Source organism: Penicillium macrosclerotiorum (assembly GCF_028827735.1).
Source record: "Penicillium macrosclerotiorum strain IBT 26536 chromosome Unknown utg000006l_segment0_segment0, whole genome shotgun sequence".
In the NCBI taxonomy this organism is placed as follows: Eukaryota; Fungi; Ascomycota; class Eurotiomycetes; order Eurotiales; family Aspergillaceae; genus Penicillium; species Penicillium macrosclerotiorum.
In genome coordinates, this window is record NW_026643085.1 from 151,964 (window position 1) to 168,074 (window position 16,111).

General features: G+C 47.7%; 4 protein-coding genes across 4 annotated transcripts; 3 read left to right on the forward strand and 1 right to left on the reverse strand.

The window, feature by feature from the left end:
* Positions 1–538: 538 nt before the first annotated feature.
* Positions 539–2,503, forward strand: N7462_005349 (NCS2 family permease; the record flags this gene model as incomplete). The annotated part of the gene is made up of 4 exons (XM_057077067.1): positions 539–628; positions 734–1,654; positions 1,720–1,824; positions 1,886–2,503. The coding sequence occupies 4 exons, from the start codon at positions 539–541 to the stop codon at positions 2,501–2,503; spliced, it is 1,734 nt and encodes a 577-aa protein (XP_056932647.1).
* Positions 2,504–6,130: 3,627 nt separating this feature from the next.
* N7462_005350 (uncharacterized protein) lies at positions 6,131–6,337 on the reverse strand (the record flags this gene model as incomplete). The annotated part of the gene is made up of 1 exon (XM_057077068.1): positions 6,131–6,337. The coding sequence occupies one exon, from the start codon at positions 6,335–6,337 to the stop codon at positions 6,131–6,133; it is 207 nt and encodes a 68-aa protein (XP_056932648.1).
* A 259-nt stretch (positions 6,338–6,596) lies between these two features.
* On the forward strand, positions 6,597–6,851 carry N7462_005351 (uncharacterized protein; the record flags this gene model as incomplete). Its single annotated transcript, XM_057077069.1, has 1 exon — positions 6,597–6,851. One exon carries the CDS (start codon positions 6,597–6,599, stop codon positions 6,849–6,851), a length of 255 nt encoding a protein of 84 aa, XP_056932649.1.
* A 3,928-nt stretch (positions 6,852–10,779) lies between these two features.
* On the forward strand, positions 10,780–13,005 carry N7462_005352 (uncharacterized protein; the record flags this gene model as incomplete). The annotated part of the gene is made up of 8 exons (XM_057077070.1): positions 10,780–10,908; positions 10,963–11,032; positions 11,092–11,166; positions 11,250–11,352; positions 11,419–11,660; positions 11,730–12,050; positions 12,125–12,782; positions 12,864–13,005. 8 exons carry the CDS (start codon positions 10,780–10,782, stop codon positions 13,003–13,005), a joined length of 1,740 nt encoding a protein of 579 aa, XP_056932650.1.
* Positions 13,006–16,111: the final 3,106 nt, after the last annotated feature.

Here is a 16,111-nt window from a genome sequence, read left to right on the forward strand (position 1 = left end):
CACCGCCAAGAGGAGTAACTGTAACCTTGGCGTTTCAGCCCGCCCGAGAGGTTGCACTGCGCCGTTGTTGTCTTTATGCTTCATGCATATCAGAAAATTCTCTGGTTTCAGGTACGTGTAATAAAGAATATTCGCAGCCTTTGTTAGTTGATTAATTTGAACCCCTTCATCGCTGTCTGCTGTCAAAAAAATTCTATCGACACGGACCCACTGCCGGGTTGCCGAGGACTGGACCCATGGCAGAGGAACTGTCGGCAACCAAACAGCCAATTGCCTGGCAAGCAAAAAAGCGAGTCCAGCTCGCCAAGCCCGCCAAGGATGTCGAAGGCGGAGGAAGTTAGCCAAGAAGGAGACTTCGAGGTGAATTTTTCCTGTTGCTCTTATCGAACGGACCTGGTTGGCGGAGGACCGGATTGATTTCCTTCGCCTGCGATGTAGTTTTATTTTCCTTCGTTCCTTGCTCTCCGGTCACATAAAAACAGACAGTGGCAGTCCCTTGCATTCTCTCCATTTCGCAGTAGTCTTGAACATAACCAGTATGGGGTTCAAGACCTGGGTTCACGATACCAATCTGCGGGTCGCTCGTAGTCCCGTGGGAAGATGGTTTCGTCTGGAGAATTCCGGCCATGTAAGTGATTCATGATAGAGCATCTCTCCTACTTGCATCATTTGCAAGGCACAGAGAGATCGCAATAGAGAGAAAAGACAGCGTGATTGACTGGAACTCAATTAGCCACTGGAAAGAAAGGGAAGCTTTTTTTTCACTGAGCTTCGTGCGGGTCTGGCCACTTTCTTTGCTATGGCATATATCATCTCGGTCAACAGCAACATCACTTCTGAAACGGGGGGTACATGTATTTGCCCTGCTGAGAGCATGGCAGACAACTGCGCAACCAATTCTGAGTACTTGTTGTGCGTGCAAGAGATCAAGCGCGACATCGTGACCGCCACTGCAGCTATTTCCGCCCTCTCGACTTTCTGCATGGGTCTCTTCGCCAACCTGCCAATTGCCCTGGCTCCCGGGATGGGATTAAATGCCTATTTTGCCTACACCGTCGTTGGATATCACGGATCTGGTATGGTTCCGTATCAAGTGGCTTTGACTGCTGTCTTTGTCGAGGGCTGGGTTTTCTTAGGTTTAACGCTCATCGGCATGCGTCAATGGCTTGCACGTGCACTCCCTGCATCAATCAAGCTTGCAACTGGCGTCGGCATTGGACTTTATCTTGCACTCATTGGTCTTACTTACAGTGCTGGTATCGGATTGGTGCAAGGTGCAACCGATACACCCATCGAGCTGGCAGGATGTGCTTCACAGTATATTGATTCAACTACCGGATTGTGTATCAGCAGCGAAAAGATGCGCAGCGCCACTATGTGGGTAGGCATTTTCTGTGGTGGTGTTCTTACAGCGCTATTGATGATGTACCGCATTAAAGGCGCAGTAATCATTGGCATTCTCCTCGTGTCAATCATTTCGTGGCCGCGGACCACGCCGGTGACCTACTTTCCTTACACTGAGCTGGGAACCAGCATGTTCGACTTCTTCAAACAGGTCGTCACCTTCCACCCCATTAAACATACATTAGCAGTGCAGCAGTGGGATATATCTGGCCATGGGGGTCAATTTGGGCTTGCTTTCATTACCTTCCTGGTAAGCTTCAATATTTCCTTCAATATTCGTCGGTGTCGGACCAAATATTAATCCCGTTTCAATAGTATGTTGATATCTTGGATACGACTGGTACCATGTACTCGATGGCTCGGTTTGCTGGTGCTATTGACGAACGCACTCAAGATTTCGAGGGTAGTGCCATCGCATATGTAAGTTTTCCGATTATAACCAGAAATTCATAGAGCAGTCTACCAACACACCTTTCTTTAGATGGTCGATGCAATCTCTATCTCGATTGGTTCACTCTTTGGAAGCCCTCCCGTGACAGCGTTCGTTGAATCCGGTGCCGGTATTTCCGAAGGTGGAAAGACCGGGTTGACATCATGCATGACTGGCATTGCGTTCTTTATATCTGTGTTTTTCGCTCCCATATTCGCCTCAATTCCTGCCTGGGCTACCGGCTGCACACTCGTGATTGTTGGTGCACTGATGGCCAAATCAGCCGCAGATATTAACTGGCGTTACTACGGCGATGCAATTCCTGCATTCCTCACAATCGCTATTATGCCTTTCACTTATAGCATCGCCTACGGTCTTATTGCCGGTATTTTGAGTTATATACTTCTCAATGGCATTGCTTGGATTCTCGAAAAGGTCAGTGGTGGCCGTATTGTCCCTCCAAACAAGGACGAGTCGGACCCTTGGTCTTGGAAGGTCCCTGGTGGTTTCTTACCTCCATGGGTCAAGCGTGCTGCTACCGGTAAGAAGGACTTTTGGCGTCGGGATGAGGAACGAGCAGCATCTGAGGTGGGATCTTTAGCCTCTCGTAATCAAATTACAGTCGAGAAAGGAAATGACAAGGGGGATAACGAGGATGTTAATAATTGACTGTCGAAGCAGTTTTGATTATCTTTGCATGTCCTGGATGGGTCTTGTGATATAATCTATATTATAATACAGGAACTGGTTTAAAAATCAATTTGTTCAAAGTAGCGGTATGGGCTCAAAGCTACCTCCTCTGTATAACAGTGTGGCACTTGTTCAAAGGTCACATAGTTTGATCGAACGTTGAATGCAGAAGCTACCATTAAATCTATAAATTGAGAAAGGCTTCATTTTTCCGTTTGTTAGGATCTCTAGTCACTCAAAGCGATTGAAGTATCACTTGAAGGCCAGCCATTGAGCTTCGAAAGGGAGTGTGCGATTGAACTCTTATAAAATAAACGTCACAATTTCATGACATATAGACAGTACCCCGAAATTTCCAACAGTTTATGAGAATAATTCTACGCGACACATCGACCAAACTTGACGTATATGGTGGGACTTTTGGGTAATCGATGGTCTACTTCTTCCCAACAAATAATGTTTGGACCCTGTTAGTGGGGAAAGAGGGGAAGCATTAGGTGTTTGGGTCGTCATAGATCTGGAAAACTTTTGGCTGGCGTAGGGGTTTGTGAGTTGGGCGAGACTAGTGTGTTCGGCGAATACTTCCGTTAAATTGCGGTGCATCTTCTTGCCACTTACAGTCTAGCGGTAATAGCTAATTAAACCCAACAAGGTGCATTCGCTTACTGGAGCAACCTTTTCTAACTCATAACTAATCAGTGCCTAGCGTACTTCACTGGCGAGCTGGCCACCCCAGAACACCATATTAAAAGCGATAAATTACAACTTTCGAAGTGCTCAGGCCAGACGCCATGCGATAATTGTGACAAAGTGGGCACAACGTGCTTTATCCACGAAGACGGAGACCAGTGACGAAAACGGGTTCTGAAGCGGAAGATTAATACACTTGAGGAAAGGGGCATCTTCTCTATCGGCTCATTCTCACGCTCCAGGAAAGCGACAATAGCTTGGCCGCGCAGGTAATAAATCTAATCCGCAGCCATGCATCTATAGCTGAAATCAGAGCTTTCATTGACATGAAACGTCCCAAATTGGAAAACAAAACCCCATCTCATTGAAGCTTGCAACGGCATACATGAATAGCATGAATCACAAAAGCGGGCAAGTCGTCCACGACTAAATTCCAAACAGCTTGCAGATATGGTACTGTTTCATGTTACCACTAAGCCGTGGACAACTGTCACGGATGACGACGAGTTTGTGTCTCGTTGGTGTCTGTGGTTTACCTGGTCGCATCCATTCCTCAATTGGATTGATCGAGATCTATTCACTCAAGACATGCAGTCAAGTGAAACAGACTCTTTGTTTTGTTCACAGTTCCTAGTGAAAATAATCTTGGCAGATGCATGTGTACGTTCAAGAAGCCAATAATGAAAGGGTGGCGTGGTGTAATCATACTAACCTCCTAGTTAGGCATGTTCAGACTTCCCGGAAGTATATACCATAGCAGTGGAACAATGGTCATGAGGACTTCATTTTTATAAAGAAGCAAAACGTCGTCTATATGATGATGATGGAAAGTCGAGAATTACAACTGTTAAGGTCTGAATGTACTGGATGTGTGGTAAGTGCCGGTCGCTGCTCCATGGAATTTAACCATACACCTTGCTTGACACCCAATAGTACTTGCATGATAAGCAAGGATCGTACTGGTTGGAGATCTCTCAGCTAGGTAGCATATGCCGTGGGGGAACTAGCCTCCAGGCATAGAGCACGTTCTCGTGATTCAGATAAACAAACGTTGCGTATCGCAAAAGCAGGCGCAATCGCCATCTGGGGATTATTTAATCTGGCCTCGTACGAAGGCCCTCGCCTAACTTTCAAATCATCCTCCTTCACATTTTCGACAATACGATGAGCCGGAATCCTCACACCGACCATCCTGGTTTAGGACAACAGCTTTCTCATATCAAACAGGCGCTTTGATCAAGGTACCACAGATATCTCCACCAACACCAGATCGTGATGTCCACAGAGAAAAGTGATCTAATTACCCAGTCCAGTCGGAGAATACCAAATCCCATACCCAGTGTCTGTTCGGTGTGAGTCGCGGGCTGAACCGTATTACTTATGAGCTGAGCTGGTCTTTATTCGTAGATAGGAAGAAAAAGCATGAACTGAATGAAGAAGTCTCTATGGAGATTGACCATGTATTCAATCATCTCAATACATGGTATGACGGCCTTCCAAGCTGGCTCGATATTAGCAATGCAACGCCACACGTACTGAGTTGGCAGTAAGCCATTCTCCCCTGAGACCAGAATTCGATCACCCCAACCAACATCAAATGGCCACTCTCCAATACCATACCATTATTCAGACCATCTTCGGGTTCGTGAATGACTTGTCCAAAGAGGAAGACGGGGATGAGGATCCAGTTTGGCTTCGGGAAACGCGGAGACGAGCCTAGGAGCTGTGCCTGCAGTCCACCCAAATAAACGGACAATTAGTGGACATACAGCGAGACTTATGGGGCCTTGAACAAATGCCGCCGGTCAATATCCAGTGGGTGACTGTGTCCATGCTCACTTTTCTTCCCCATTTGGAGGACAAGGCAAGCAGTGATGCCTTCATCAATCTCAGTATTGCCGCAGAGGCTTTTTCCCATCGCTGGTCACTAGGCAAGGGTTTGCTGCGGCTCTTCCAAGTTACTCCCCCAAGCAAATGGAAGTTAAACTCCCGACCGAGACCCGTACCTTTTTCACAGACTTTGAAATCAGGCTTTGGAGCATGGAGGATTGGAAAGTTCTGAGCAGCCAATACCCCAACTTTGCGTACTCGATGAAACGAGTGGAGGTGGACAAGGTTGAGCTGGCCTCTTTCTCGCGAAGTTTGATGATCTGTATCTTGCCGAGGAAGAGCAGGAATCATCGTCAGAGCTGTTGGGGGGGACAGAGCACACATCTGCGGAGTCAAGGATTGAGAATGAAGGTGAAGAGGTTGATGAGAGCTGAAAAGAGATGCGTGTTGGATTCTGGTCAACCACAAGCTTCGGAAGGCGATCATGAATGTTATTAGATGACGAATGGTGTTGGCGTACTGCCATTTGACCCAACTGGAGACATTTTACATGAACGTCAGAGAGGGTGAGGTGATTGCGAGATGGTGCTAGTGTGAGCGCAAATATGGAAATATGATTAAGCGCCCTCCTCTGCCAGATCAGTCGGTTGAAACCATGGCTAGTTGGAAGAAGGAAATTCGTCGTACACAAAATGTCTTATTATTCAATATTATTGATTGCGGAAATGTCATAAGAAGCATAACCTCCCTAGTTTCACCCTTCAAGACACAGCCAGAACAGTCCCTCCTTACCGGATTTCCGGTGGGATGCCGTCGCCACGGGTCTAACAATATCATTCCGATTGACGGAAGAATGGGTATTGATCAGAGTAAATAGGAGACATTCATAACAGCTGCCGAAGACAGAAAAAACTCAAACAAATATTTCATGCGCCTGGGAGTCCTAAACAAGTAAAACAGACCATAATGGTCAAGCAAACCGACACACACCATTATGAGGAATTATTATTCTCTCACTCCTTTTGCTTCAAGTTGGTCTGGGTCCAACTAGGGACAATTGTCGTGGAGACGGTGGAGAAGACAGATCTATTCAGCAGTTTCGAAGGATTCCTTCTCTGCTTTGCGTTTCATCCATTTTCGATAGGCAAATAGCGCGATTATGCCGACAGCTACCACGAATACAATGCAAAAAACGAGGATCACACCAGGCTCACGACTAGCCCAATTACCACGTTTCACCACCAAGGGCAATTTGGAGCCCTGGGATCGTTCGATCATGCTGATCGCTGCCATTGTGCTGTGATGGTGGTCACGGCGTAGATATTTGAATTCTGTAATGAGTACCCGTCAGCATGCTTTTCACCTCGAAAATATCGTTTTCTACTGCCGGAGTGGTGTTCTCACTGCTTTAGTGCGTAGGGGCTGATGGATCGTGTGGGCATACTCACAACAGGAAGTCACCAGTCACTTTTCTATCACTTGCCGCAGTCACTGGTCTGGCCAGTACAGCTGGACCCGAAGAGAAACTTGTGATTGAATGGATAGGACTCAGATGATTCGTGATTATGATGGAAGCGGTCTCGTCTTCGTATGTGTGAAAACTGATGAATGGAAGATTGTCGTCTATTGTGCGGAAAGAGCTGTTGTACCAACTCGCCTCGAAAAGACAGCACAGGCGGTCAGCCAGTCCACCACCAACAATATCTGTATCGGTCAAGAGAAGTCACGATCGAGCTTCAAGATCGCAGACGAGCAAGAGCAGTCTTCTTCGCTTCGGCAGCGGACGGGCCAGCACACTAGTCGATGATGCGAACTGAAGACCGCTCACCATTCGGGGACTATTAGCCTCGTCTCTGCCACGGCCACCAAATATCAGCTCACTCTAGCGATGGTGATTGGCTTTCGTCGGGGATTAACCATGGTAGGTTGCTCATCATGAAGGTTTACGGAAGCACCCAGCAGTCATGGACGTCAATAGCTCCGGCTGCCTCCGTTCAGCCTCTGTTCTTATGAGAATCTGTCCTGGGAGCTTCCCCGCAGTATTGACAGCTTGCATCTTCGAGATCTTCGAGATCTTCGAGACTCCAGGGTTTGCACGGGTAACTGCACGGTGCAAGGAGACACCTTAAACAACTAGCTTCATTCCTGCGGCGGACCAAGAACCAGGTCTGAAGCGTCAAGCAAGTTTGGGCGCGATCCGCACCCGTTCCGGCCGCGGCTCCACTGCGTCACCACTTCTTTCATAGGCTACACGTCCTATCCCCGCCCTCCATCCCCTATCCGATGCACACAGTCCTCGTTTCTGGCTCGCTTACACATCGTATCAAATGTCAGAGTCAGCCTCGGGTCATCGCCGCTCGCCTATCTCGGTTATCTGACTAGCAATGACTTGGCCGCGTGCCCAAATAGTATCCCAATAAATCACGTGACTTTCGCGAGTCATAGACCACTTGCAATCCACGGGGATCAATGAACAACTACCAATCCCAGGAAACTCTCAAAGACTCTGCTAGGCTACAATCCTTATATCTAGGCCCACTGACCCAGCCAATATATTAATCCTCAATACTGTGTGACCCTACTCTAGCAACCACAAGGGTATTCTTTTCCGCTTCGACAAGAATTTCACCTCGGACAACTGAATTCTGACGCTCCCAACCATCTTCCATTGTCATCGAGAAAGATATCCTGGGCTGTGCGGCATCTAGATATCTGTATCTATTTCAAGGACAGAAATCCTCGTGAGGTGCTTCATGACTTGCAGTATGATTCGTTCGAGATGTTTCTGTGGAGGTGGAGCCGGCTTTTGGCTCGTAATTCATTCATATTACCGTCAAATTTTTCCTCAACTAACGAAAGATCTCCGGAGTATTGAAATTTAATTTTCGCATTCCACGAATAGGAATGGGGTGGTTTGACCATAAGACAGCGGAAGTGGCGCTTGTCTCTCTCCAGCCTGTTGGGAAGCGCAGTATGTTTTCAAACTCGGACACCTGACAACCGCTTAGGCACAAGATGATTAGGGCTGCTTACTATCACTATACTGTAGGTAGCTAGGTATATTTAAGTGCGTTGCATTCCATCAGCTCCAATAAAGAGCACTTGCCCGTTCTCCCAGCGGATCTGTGTTTGCCCGAGGCACACTGTCGACATATGTTGACCGGTAGCTTCCTTTATCGATCATGAGCAACGGCTTCATTCCTGGGAACCCTTAGGTGCTTCGGGCTCAAATATGGTGAGTGAAGAGGGAAAAAAAGTCTCTCAGCTAACCCACAATGGAGATAAGCCAGAATTGTGAGGAAACGCGGAATAAAATTGCATTGACCAACTGTTGTCCTATTTCTTTTTTACCTATCTGGGCCATTTTGAACATATAATATTACATGCACGTCGTTTTAACCCATCTAGATACTAAACATCTATTATGTTGAATGAATCGATAGGAAAGGTTCAAATTAATCACGTGAAGCTTTTTGAACTCCGATGTCTTCTCATCTACCCTTGGCTTCGCCCCCGGTATTCTATTTCTAGTTGCGACATGGACCAGCATATCTTGTTTTGTCTCTACTTGTAGGACATTGGTATATAGCTTTAGATTAAATTGTACGTATATCGTCTTTAGACTATGTATCAATCAGGTACCAGTTATGCTCTAGATGCACAGTTATCAGTAGTACATACTCTTGTTAAACGTTCTTCAGGAGTAATCTCGCCCCTGTTTTTGTCTTCCAGCGCTCTCTTCTAGACAATCGGTTATAGCGATGTCGTGGACGAAAGACAAGAAATTCAGGGCGGTCGGTCGTCGGTTTTTATCGCGATACAACGTAGGGTTAGTAAACATGTTTTGACCCTAATGCATATTTGCAAACAAACCAAATATGAGTTAGAATGGATTATTTTGCCAAATGTCTGAATTTAGCCCTAAAGACACTTGATTAGTTTAGACTCGATATGCCTCGCATTTTCCAGATTTGGAACTTGTAGGTTTCTTGGGGTAGGCTGATTTTGGACTGCCCACTTCTCGGAGCAAGATGAAACGAGGGCAACAAGTCTGTAGCATGCTGAAAGGAGTCCCCAAAATCAAGGCTTCGACGGCTCAAGTGTCGATTGATTAATCATAAAACGGCTCAGGGTTATCGCGATGATATCTGATCAGCCCTCGAAGCCCCGGATTCCATTGTCTCAAGGCAGAGAATATGAGGTTCGGGGAGTAAAGGCATCCGATAGAGGTTCAAAGGTCAACCCAAGAATCAAAGAGCCCTTATTGGACTTATTGATGCACCAACGTGCGATTTATCAATGTATGCGGAACAGATATGTTCTCAAGGTGTCTTAGCCCCCTCCCCCTTGGCGTCTGACAATATCAATAATAATAATAATTCCTGATGATTATAGCCAATAGAGAACCTGTGTCTGGACCCTTGGCGGTGGCTCTTCGTTTTGTCTCCTGATATGCCAAAATGTTTGCCAAGAATACCAGCGCGTTCTCAAACACGCGGTCTCTGAAATGCGTGTCGCGCTATCCCGGTATCGGTCGGGATCTTCCGATTCCTCATCTGATAGACGGTATTTTCCCCCCGCCCCCTGAAATAATCAGTTTTCGTGAAATTGTCAAGTCTTCGAAATTGAACGGAATATCAAGACGAGAAGCTCGAAACGATAGGAAGATTGAACCACGTTCATTGGAATATAGCATCAAGAATTAGAGCGCTTTGGATATTGCCACAGCCATCATTGGGCAAATATCCGAGTCGGGTGACAATGCGAACGTCCCATATACTTAAACAGTCTGTTCGAGACCAGAAGCGAGATGGCTGCAGAGGAAGCCAAGAAGAGGAGCTGAGAGGGCCCATCTGCATCCAGCCTAGCGGTTTGTGGGGGAGCGGCCCCGTAGACGATTCGGCACGGAGGGGCGCCCCGCGCTAACAATAGTGCCCACTGGATGGGCATCGCCTCTTGGTAGCTAATCTGGGGAGGCAATCCCCAAAGGTCAAGGAATCCAAACGATGGATAATTGAGACCACGATAGCCCATTCGTCCGTCCGCATCGAGAGAGAGAGCGGACTACCCTTCTCAAAAGTGCCTCCTCCGTATTGGCATTCTGAGTATGCATCAGACCCAAGCCGCCTAGTCCACATGGTAACCAATGGAATTCTTGAAAGGTCAATAACATTTCTGAATATTTTCCAAATCCGAATAAAGCACATACTTTAGAGGGCACGGGAAAAACTTGTCAAGATACGCGAGATAATAGGAAAAAGAAAGGGAAAGATCGAGCTTAGGCCGATGGCTCGGATTGGACGTCTGACATTTTCCACGGGATACAGGTCCGATGACCCTAATATCGATCCCTGAATCCTCCTGAGTGAAGATGGAATGCTCCAGATGAGACATGATTGCCCTTATTGAGGATTTTTGATTCCAATCAGGATACGGAGCTCCATATGCAAGCCACAAACCGAGGTCGCCTCATGCTAGTTCGATCTAGGGGCCAAGGGTCCCCTGGTTAGACTCTACCCAGAAAACTCCAAAACTGATGATGGCCGCCCTCTCTGAAATTAAATACAATCAATTTCTCGAACCGATCTGAGGGTCTTGAAACTGGCTTCGTGCGATATAAAAATCTCCCTTTCCCACATCGAGGAGTTGGTACGCCGCACATCATCTGGGTCCGCCTCTTAACTTGGACGACTGTGATTGTAATTATTGAACTCGGTGAGAGGGATTTACTGAAGATGTCGGAGAAGAACGGCCAGGAAGACATCCATGGCGTCTCGGCGGTGGTTGAGGACACTCCTCATGTCATTGCGGGATACGGTGAAACAGCTAAACGCGCGGGTGCCAAGACGAAAGAGGTTCACAATGTAGGTGTTTGCCTCTGTCTGCGCATTTAATTATTACCACTAACTATCTTATAGGCCGAACTTTTTGCTGCTATAGAAGAGACGAAGATAGAGCGGTGGAGCAAAACGTCGCTCCATTTATACTGTAGGTTTTCCCAACCACCAGTGAATGAAAACCCTCGACGCTGGCATCTGCAACACTAGCTAAACTTCTTTATCCCCGCATTACAGTTTGTATATTCGTCTCGTTTCTCTGCGCATGTGCTAATGGTTATGATGGTACGTTGGGCTCCTCGATTTCTTCACCGTTGAGGCCAAAGAATGGCGGAAGCATGGCATATGCTAAAACACCGTTGTTTTAGGTTCCTTAATGGGTTCTGTTCTCGCGATGAGCCATTATCAAGAGGTATTCAGGACTGGCCTCACTGGTGAAAAGGTCTCCGTGGTCACTTCGCTTTACACTGTGTAAGTCCGGGGATGTAATTTTCATCAACTTAGAAAGCTAACGCAGCGACCTTCAATGAATTTTAGTGGATCCATCGTGGCCACCCCTGTCAGTGCTGTTATTTCTGACAAGCTCGGTCGTCGCAAGTGCATGTTTGTTGGGGCCTGGATTATCATAGTTGGATCTATCATCATTTCGACTGCGATGACACTGGCTCAATTTGTGGTTGGAAGATTCATCCTTGGAGTAGGAATTCAGATCATGGTTGTTTCCGCTCCCGCCTACGCTGTTGAGATCGCTCCACCTCACTGGCGTGGTCGCGCTGTTGGTTGGTCTCCAATTCTTGGGCCGAGAGCCTTTTTCTCCATATTCCCCTGCTGACTCTATCTCGTATCAGGCTTTTACAACTGTGGCTGGTTCGGAGGCAGTATTCCAGCTGCGGCGATTACATACGGAACAAACTACATGGGCAATAACTACCAGTGGCGTGTCCCATTCATTTGCCAGTGCTTTGCCTGTGTTCTCGTAATTTGCTTTGTTTGGTTCATCCCTGAATCACCTCGCTGGCTTCTTGCACAGGGCAGAGACGCAGAGGCAACAGCATTCTTGGTCAAGTATCATGGCAACGGCGATCCCAATGCTCGTCTTGTTCGTCTCGAGATCGAAGAGATGAAAGAGGGTATTCGCGTTGACGGAATCGACAAGAGATGGTGGGATTGTAAGTCAAAAACAGCTGATACGTTTATTGGGCCAAGTATATCTAGGCACTGACCAAAATTTTCAATAACATAGATCGACCCTTTGTTACCACACATAGTGGTCGTTGGCGTTTTGCCCAAGTGATCATGATTTCTGTCTTTGGACAGTGGTCCGGCAACGGGCTCGGTTATTTCAACTCGACTATCTACGATATTCTTGGATACAAATCGAGCTCAATCCAATTGCTTTTCAATCTTATCAACTCAATTGTGTCAGCAATTGGCGCAGGAATTGCCGTTTGTTTGACGGATAAGATGCCTCGCCGACCGGTTCTTGTCTGGGGAACTTTAGGTATGATTATTCATATTCACTTCCTTCGATACTGTACTTCAATTGCTGACTTTGTAACAGCATGTTGTATCACCATGGCAATCAATGCCGCAATTTCTATTCCGATTGCGCAGACAGGAACTATCAGCAAATCTAAGGGTCAAGCTGCCTTGGCGTTTTACTACCTCTTCAACGTCGTTTTCTCCTTCACATATACTCCCCTACAGGGTGTCGTACCGGCGGAGGCCCTGGAGACCACGACCCGTGCAAAGGGCCTTGCACTATCGGGATTTATGGTCAGCTCTATCAGTTTCATCAGTCAATTTGCCTCGCCAATTGGTCTTGGAAATATCTCAACCAATTACTTCTGGATCTTTGTGGGATGGGACTTGCTTGAGGTGGTGTTCTGGTATTTCTTCTGGTAAGCTAAATACCCGAGATATTTTGATTCTAAAAAAACAATCGGAAAAATGAGCAGGCTGACTGATTGTTTGTGTCTTAGTGTCGAGTCCCAAGGTCGCACTCTGGAAGAGCTTGAATGGGTCTATCAACAGCCTAATCCAGTCAAGGCGTCTCTAAACCTGGACAAGGTCGTCGTGCAACAGGATGGCACGGTTACGGAGAAGATTGAGACAGATGCTTGAGGTCACTTCCAATTACTTGGACATTGAGACATTTCGGAGCTTATCTCAGGCTGTATTGCAGTATAGATCCCATGGTCTGCAGAAGCATCGTCGAACAACCGGGAGGAGACTTAGACTTTCCTTCCCAAGACCTCACTGGAAGCAGAAATTGATATTGAGGATGTTGATACGTAGTGGCTCTGTTTCAAAGTGGCTTACTATTCTATTTAATTCCCAACCTTTTCATATTGACCTCATTCTGATAGACATTCCACAGTAAAATCGGATCGGCACAGGATCGGCTTTTGAGAGCTGGCTGCCGGTCCATTTTACATATTGTTTAAACATCAAGGTCTTGCAGTGGTATTGCAGTGGTCTTGCAGCTTTGTAATTAGAACACTTGACGACTTGAGTCTGTGTCTAGATTAAGATTCATTTGAACATGAATTAAAGCAGCCTTGAAATCGAAATCTAAGAAGACGAGAAAAAGAAAAAAAAGGAGCCACGAGCCCATATCCCTAGTACATTGGTACATACAAACATATAATCACGACCGGCTGTCTAGGCTCAAAGCCTCTGAAAATAATATAATCTATATATATATATATATATATTTATTTGTCACCTCTGTATGACTAGTTCGTCTTTAGGGATCGGAATGTGGCTATAGGCGGTGGCGATTCTTGTTAGGGGAATTTTCGACGACACGGTGGCCAGAGTAGAGGTTGATCTCGACAATTTTCATTCGGGATGATCTGGAATGGAACATCATGATGCGTATGTACACATTCAAGGGGTACAGACTAATCCAGCTACTCATTAAGCCATCGGCGTCGATTGTTGGCAACTATCGCCTTAGCCTGAGATGGGCATCGAATGAGACAAACTGCAATGCCTTCGATATCCGTGCGCGACGATATACCTTTCTAACAATGAGGATTGTATTCTGCTTGCAGATGGGTTGTACTAGGTCATCCGTACGCCTCTAGTGCCACCTTTCAGGCCTGGTCCTTTGTGGTGGTATCTGTTGTACATTATTCAGTTATTGGTTTTGCTGCGGCTGTTGGGTAGGTTTCATTAGTTTAGAACGGAACTAGCTATGACCCTGGCGACGCTTTGAGTCATTTCAATATCTTCAATGAGATCTTCTAACGCCGTTCAGGCAGATGAGGAAGGCATTTTCCGCCGACATGAGAACCCCCACCTTCGCAACAACATCATTCTGGCGGTGAACTTGCGGGAATGAGAGTGGTTCCTCATCGCGGGGCTCCCGCACATCGCCGCCAAACCCTTTGCCTCACCGATTTCTAGAAAACCGCCAACCCTCTGAAGCAAATTGGTTCTTATTTCCGAGGGCGCTCATTGTATAGACCCGATACGTGTGCTCCAATTTCCAACTGCCTGGATGTGCGATTTCGCCAACTTACCCAAAATCCAGCAGCGAATTGCATCGGGACTTCGATCCTCACCAGAGACGCCCGTGGGGACGGAGTACTAAATCACTAGCGCCACTGCCACGCTGGCAGTCCGTGCTTTTTTGTATCTTTTTCTCTCTACCCCCTCTTTGAGTGGATTCACGGACTTGGCCCTAGCTAGGAAGCTGGTGGTGAAAGTTCCCATTATGGCGTAAAATGAGTTGGCACGCCAATTGCTTGGGATGAGGCGACTACAGGTATCCTGGTCGTGAGCCGCTGCCACGTAGCGCGCTATCTGACCCCTAAGCATGTCTGTTCGCTCGGTACGAGGCGTGTTACTGGCTGATTGATGCATGGGCTGCTGTAAGACAGCAAAGCACTTGCTCGAATGGCGCCCATCGACAAGGAGGTCGGGCGAAGCGCGGGTGAGCATTGCCACTGGCCGGGGCCCTTGGGCAACACTCCATCCCGTCAATCTATTCCCCCCCAGGTGCCATTGTGAAGCCCGACGGAATATAGATCGAGAGGCTGGTTTGGGGAGCAGGCTGGTTTGCGGTGAGGCGTAAGAATCGACCTTCCTCGGTGGGACCACGGATGCTGCTAGGCGAGCTAGGCTAGTCGGAGACCAGGAAGAATGGCTGGTGCTCTGGCGCTTCACCTTGGGCGATGATGCTATTCTTATTCGTTATGTGACTCCGCTGTCCAGCCCTCATCGTCCCCCCATGCGTCATATCAGGGGCCAATCCGTGTAGAGGCTCCTCCGTCCTTGCGTGTCCTTCTAAGTCTTGACCAGAATTCCTCCCCAGGGCACCCTCATCACCCTCCTCGCCTGCTACCATTCGCAATCGCCTGGTAAACGCATCGTGCTTCCCGCTCTTGGCCTCCTCATAGTTCCAACTCGCTCGGTTCCCCGTACCGATTGACCAGCATCAAAGCATCTCCCGACTGTGCGCTGGGGAAAGAGGCATCGTCTCCTGCTGGTTTGACCCTGAGTACCGGATACACGATGCACTCGGCCCTGCGATCTCTCCACGAGCTTCCCCTTCGTCCTGTTTCCGACCGTGCCTTGCGTTGCTAGCTGCGAGACCTTCCGGCGGTGCAGATACCGGTGGTTGAACCGAGGCGCATCGGCAACATTCCATCCGTTTCGTCTTCGATTCTGTGATCTCGCCAGTGAGGCAATATTACAAGGAAGTGGTGAGCGTGCGAGTGTGGGGAAATTGGTGCTCAAGAGGGACTGCTCAGAGTTGTGCGAGCCGTACGCGCCGACCGAGGGCGTCGCCTTTCTTCAACCTTCGCGGTTCAGGTCTAGGGCAAGATCGACCGCTAGAGAGCTTGCAGGTATACTATTCAGGTTCATCCAGAGTCTGTTGATCCCGCCGGTGCCGTCTGTATCGAGCCGGGTGCATTGCGATCAGTCATAATTGTTCCCGATCGCTGTCAATTCGTCCACTCGGGTCCATTGGTCAGTAGTTCCGGGATTCGTGCCAACGAGCATGGTGCAGGCGCTGCGTTTGAGACTGGTTTGATTCTGTCAATTCATCTCTTTTTGTGCGCTTCGCAGGTGAGCAGATCCTATACCCTGCAGTGTCGCAATCGAGTTGCCACCTTTTATGCCTTTGCGTTTCTCTTCGGCTGTATATAGTGCCTCTCTTCCCCCCGGGGCCACTACTCACTCACCCAATGCCATACTTGTGTCCCATCTATATCCA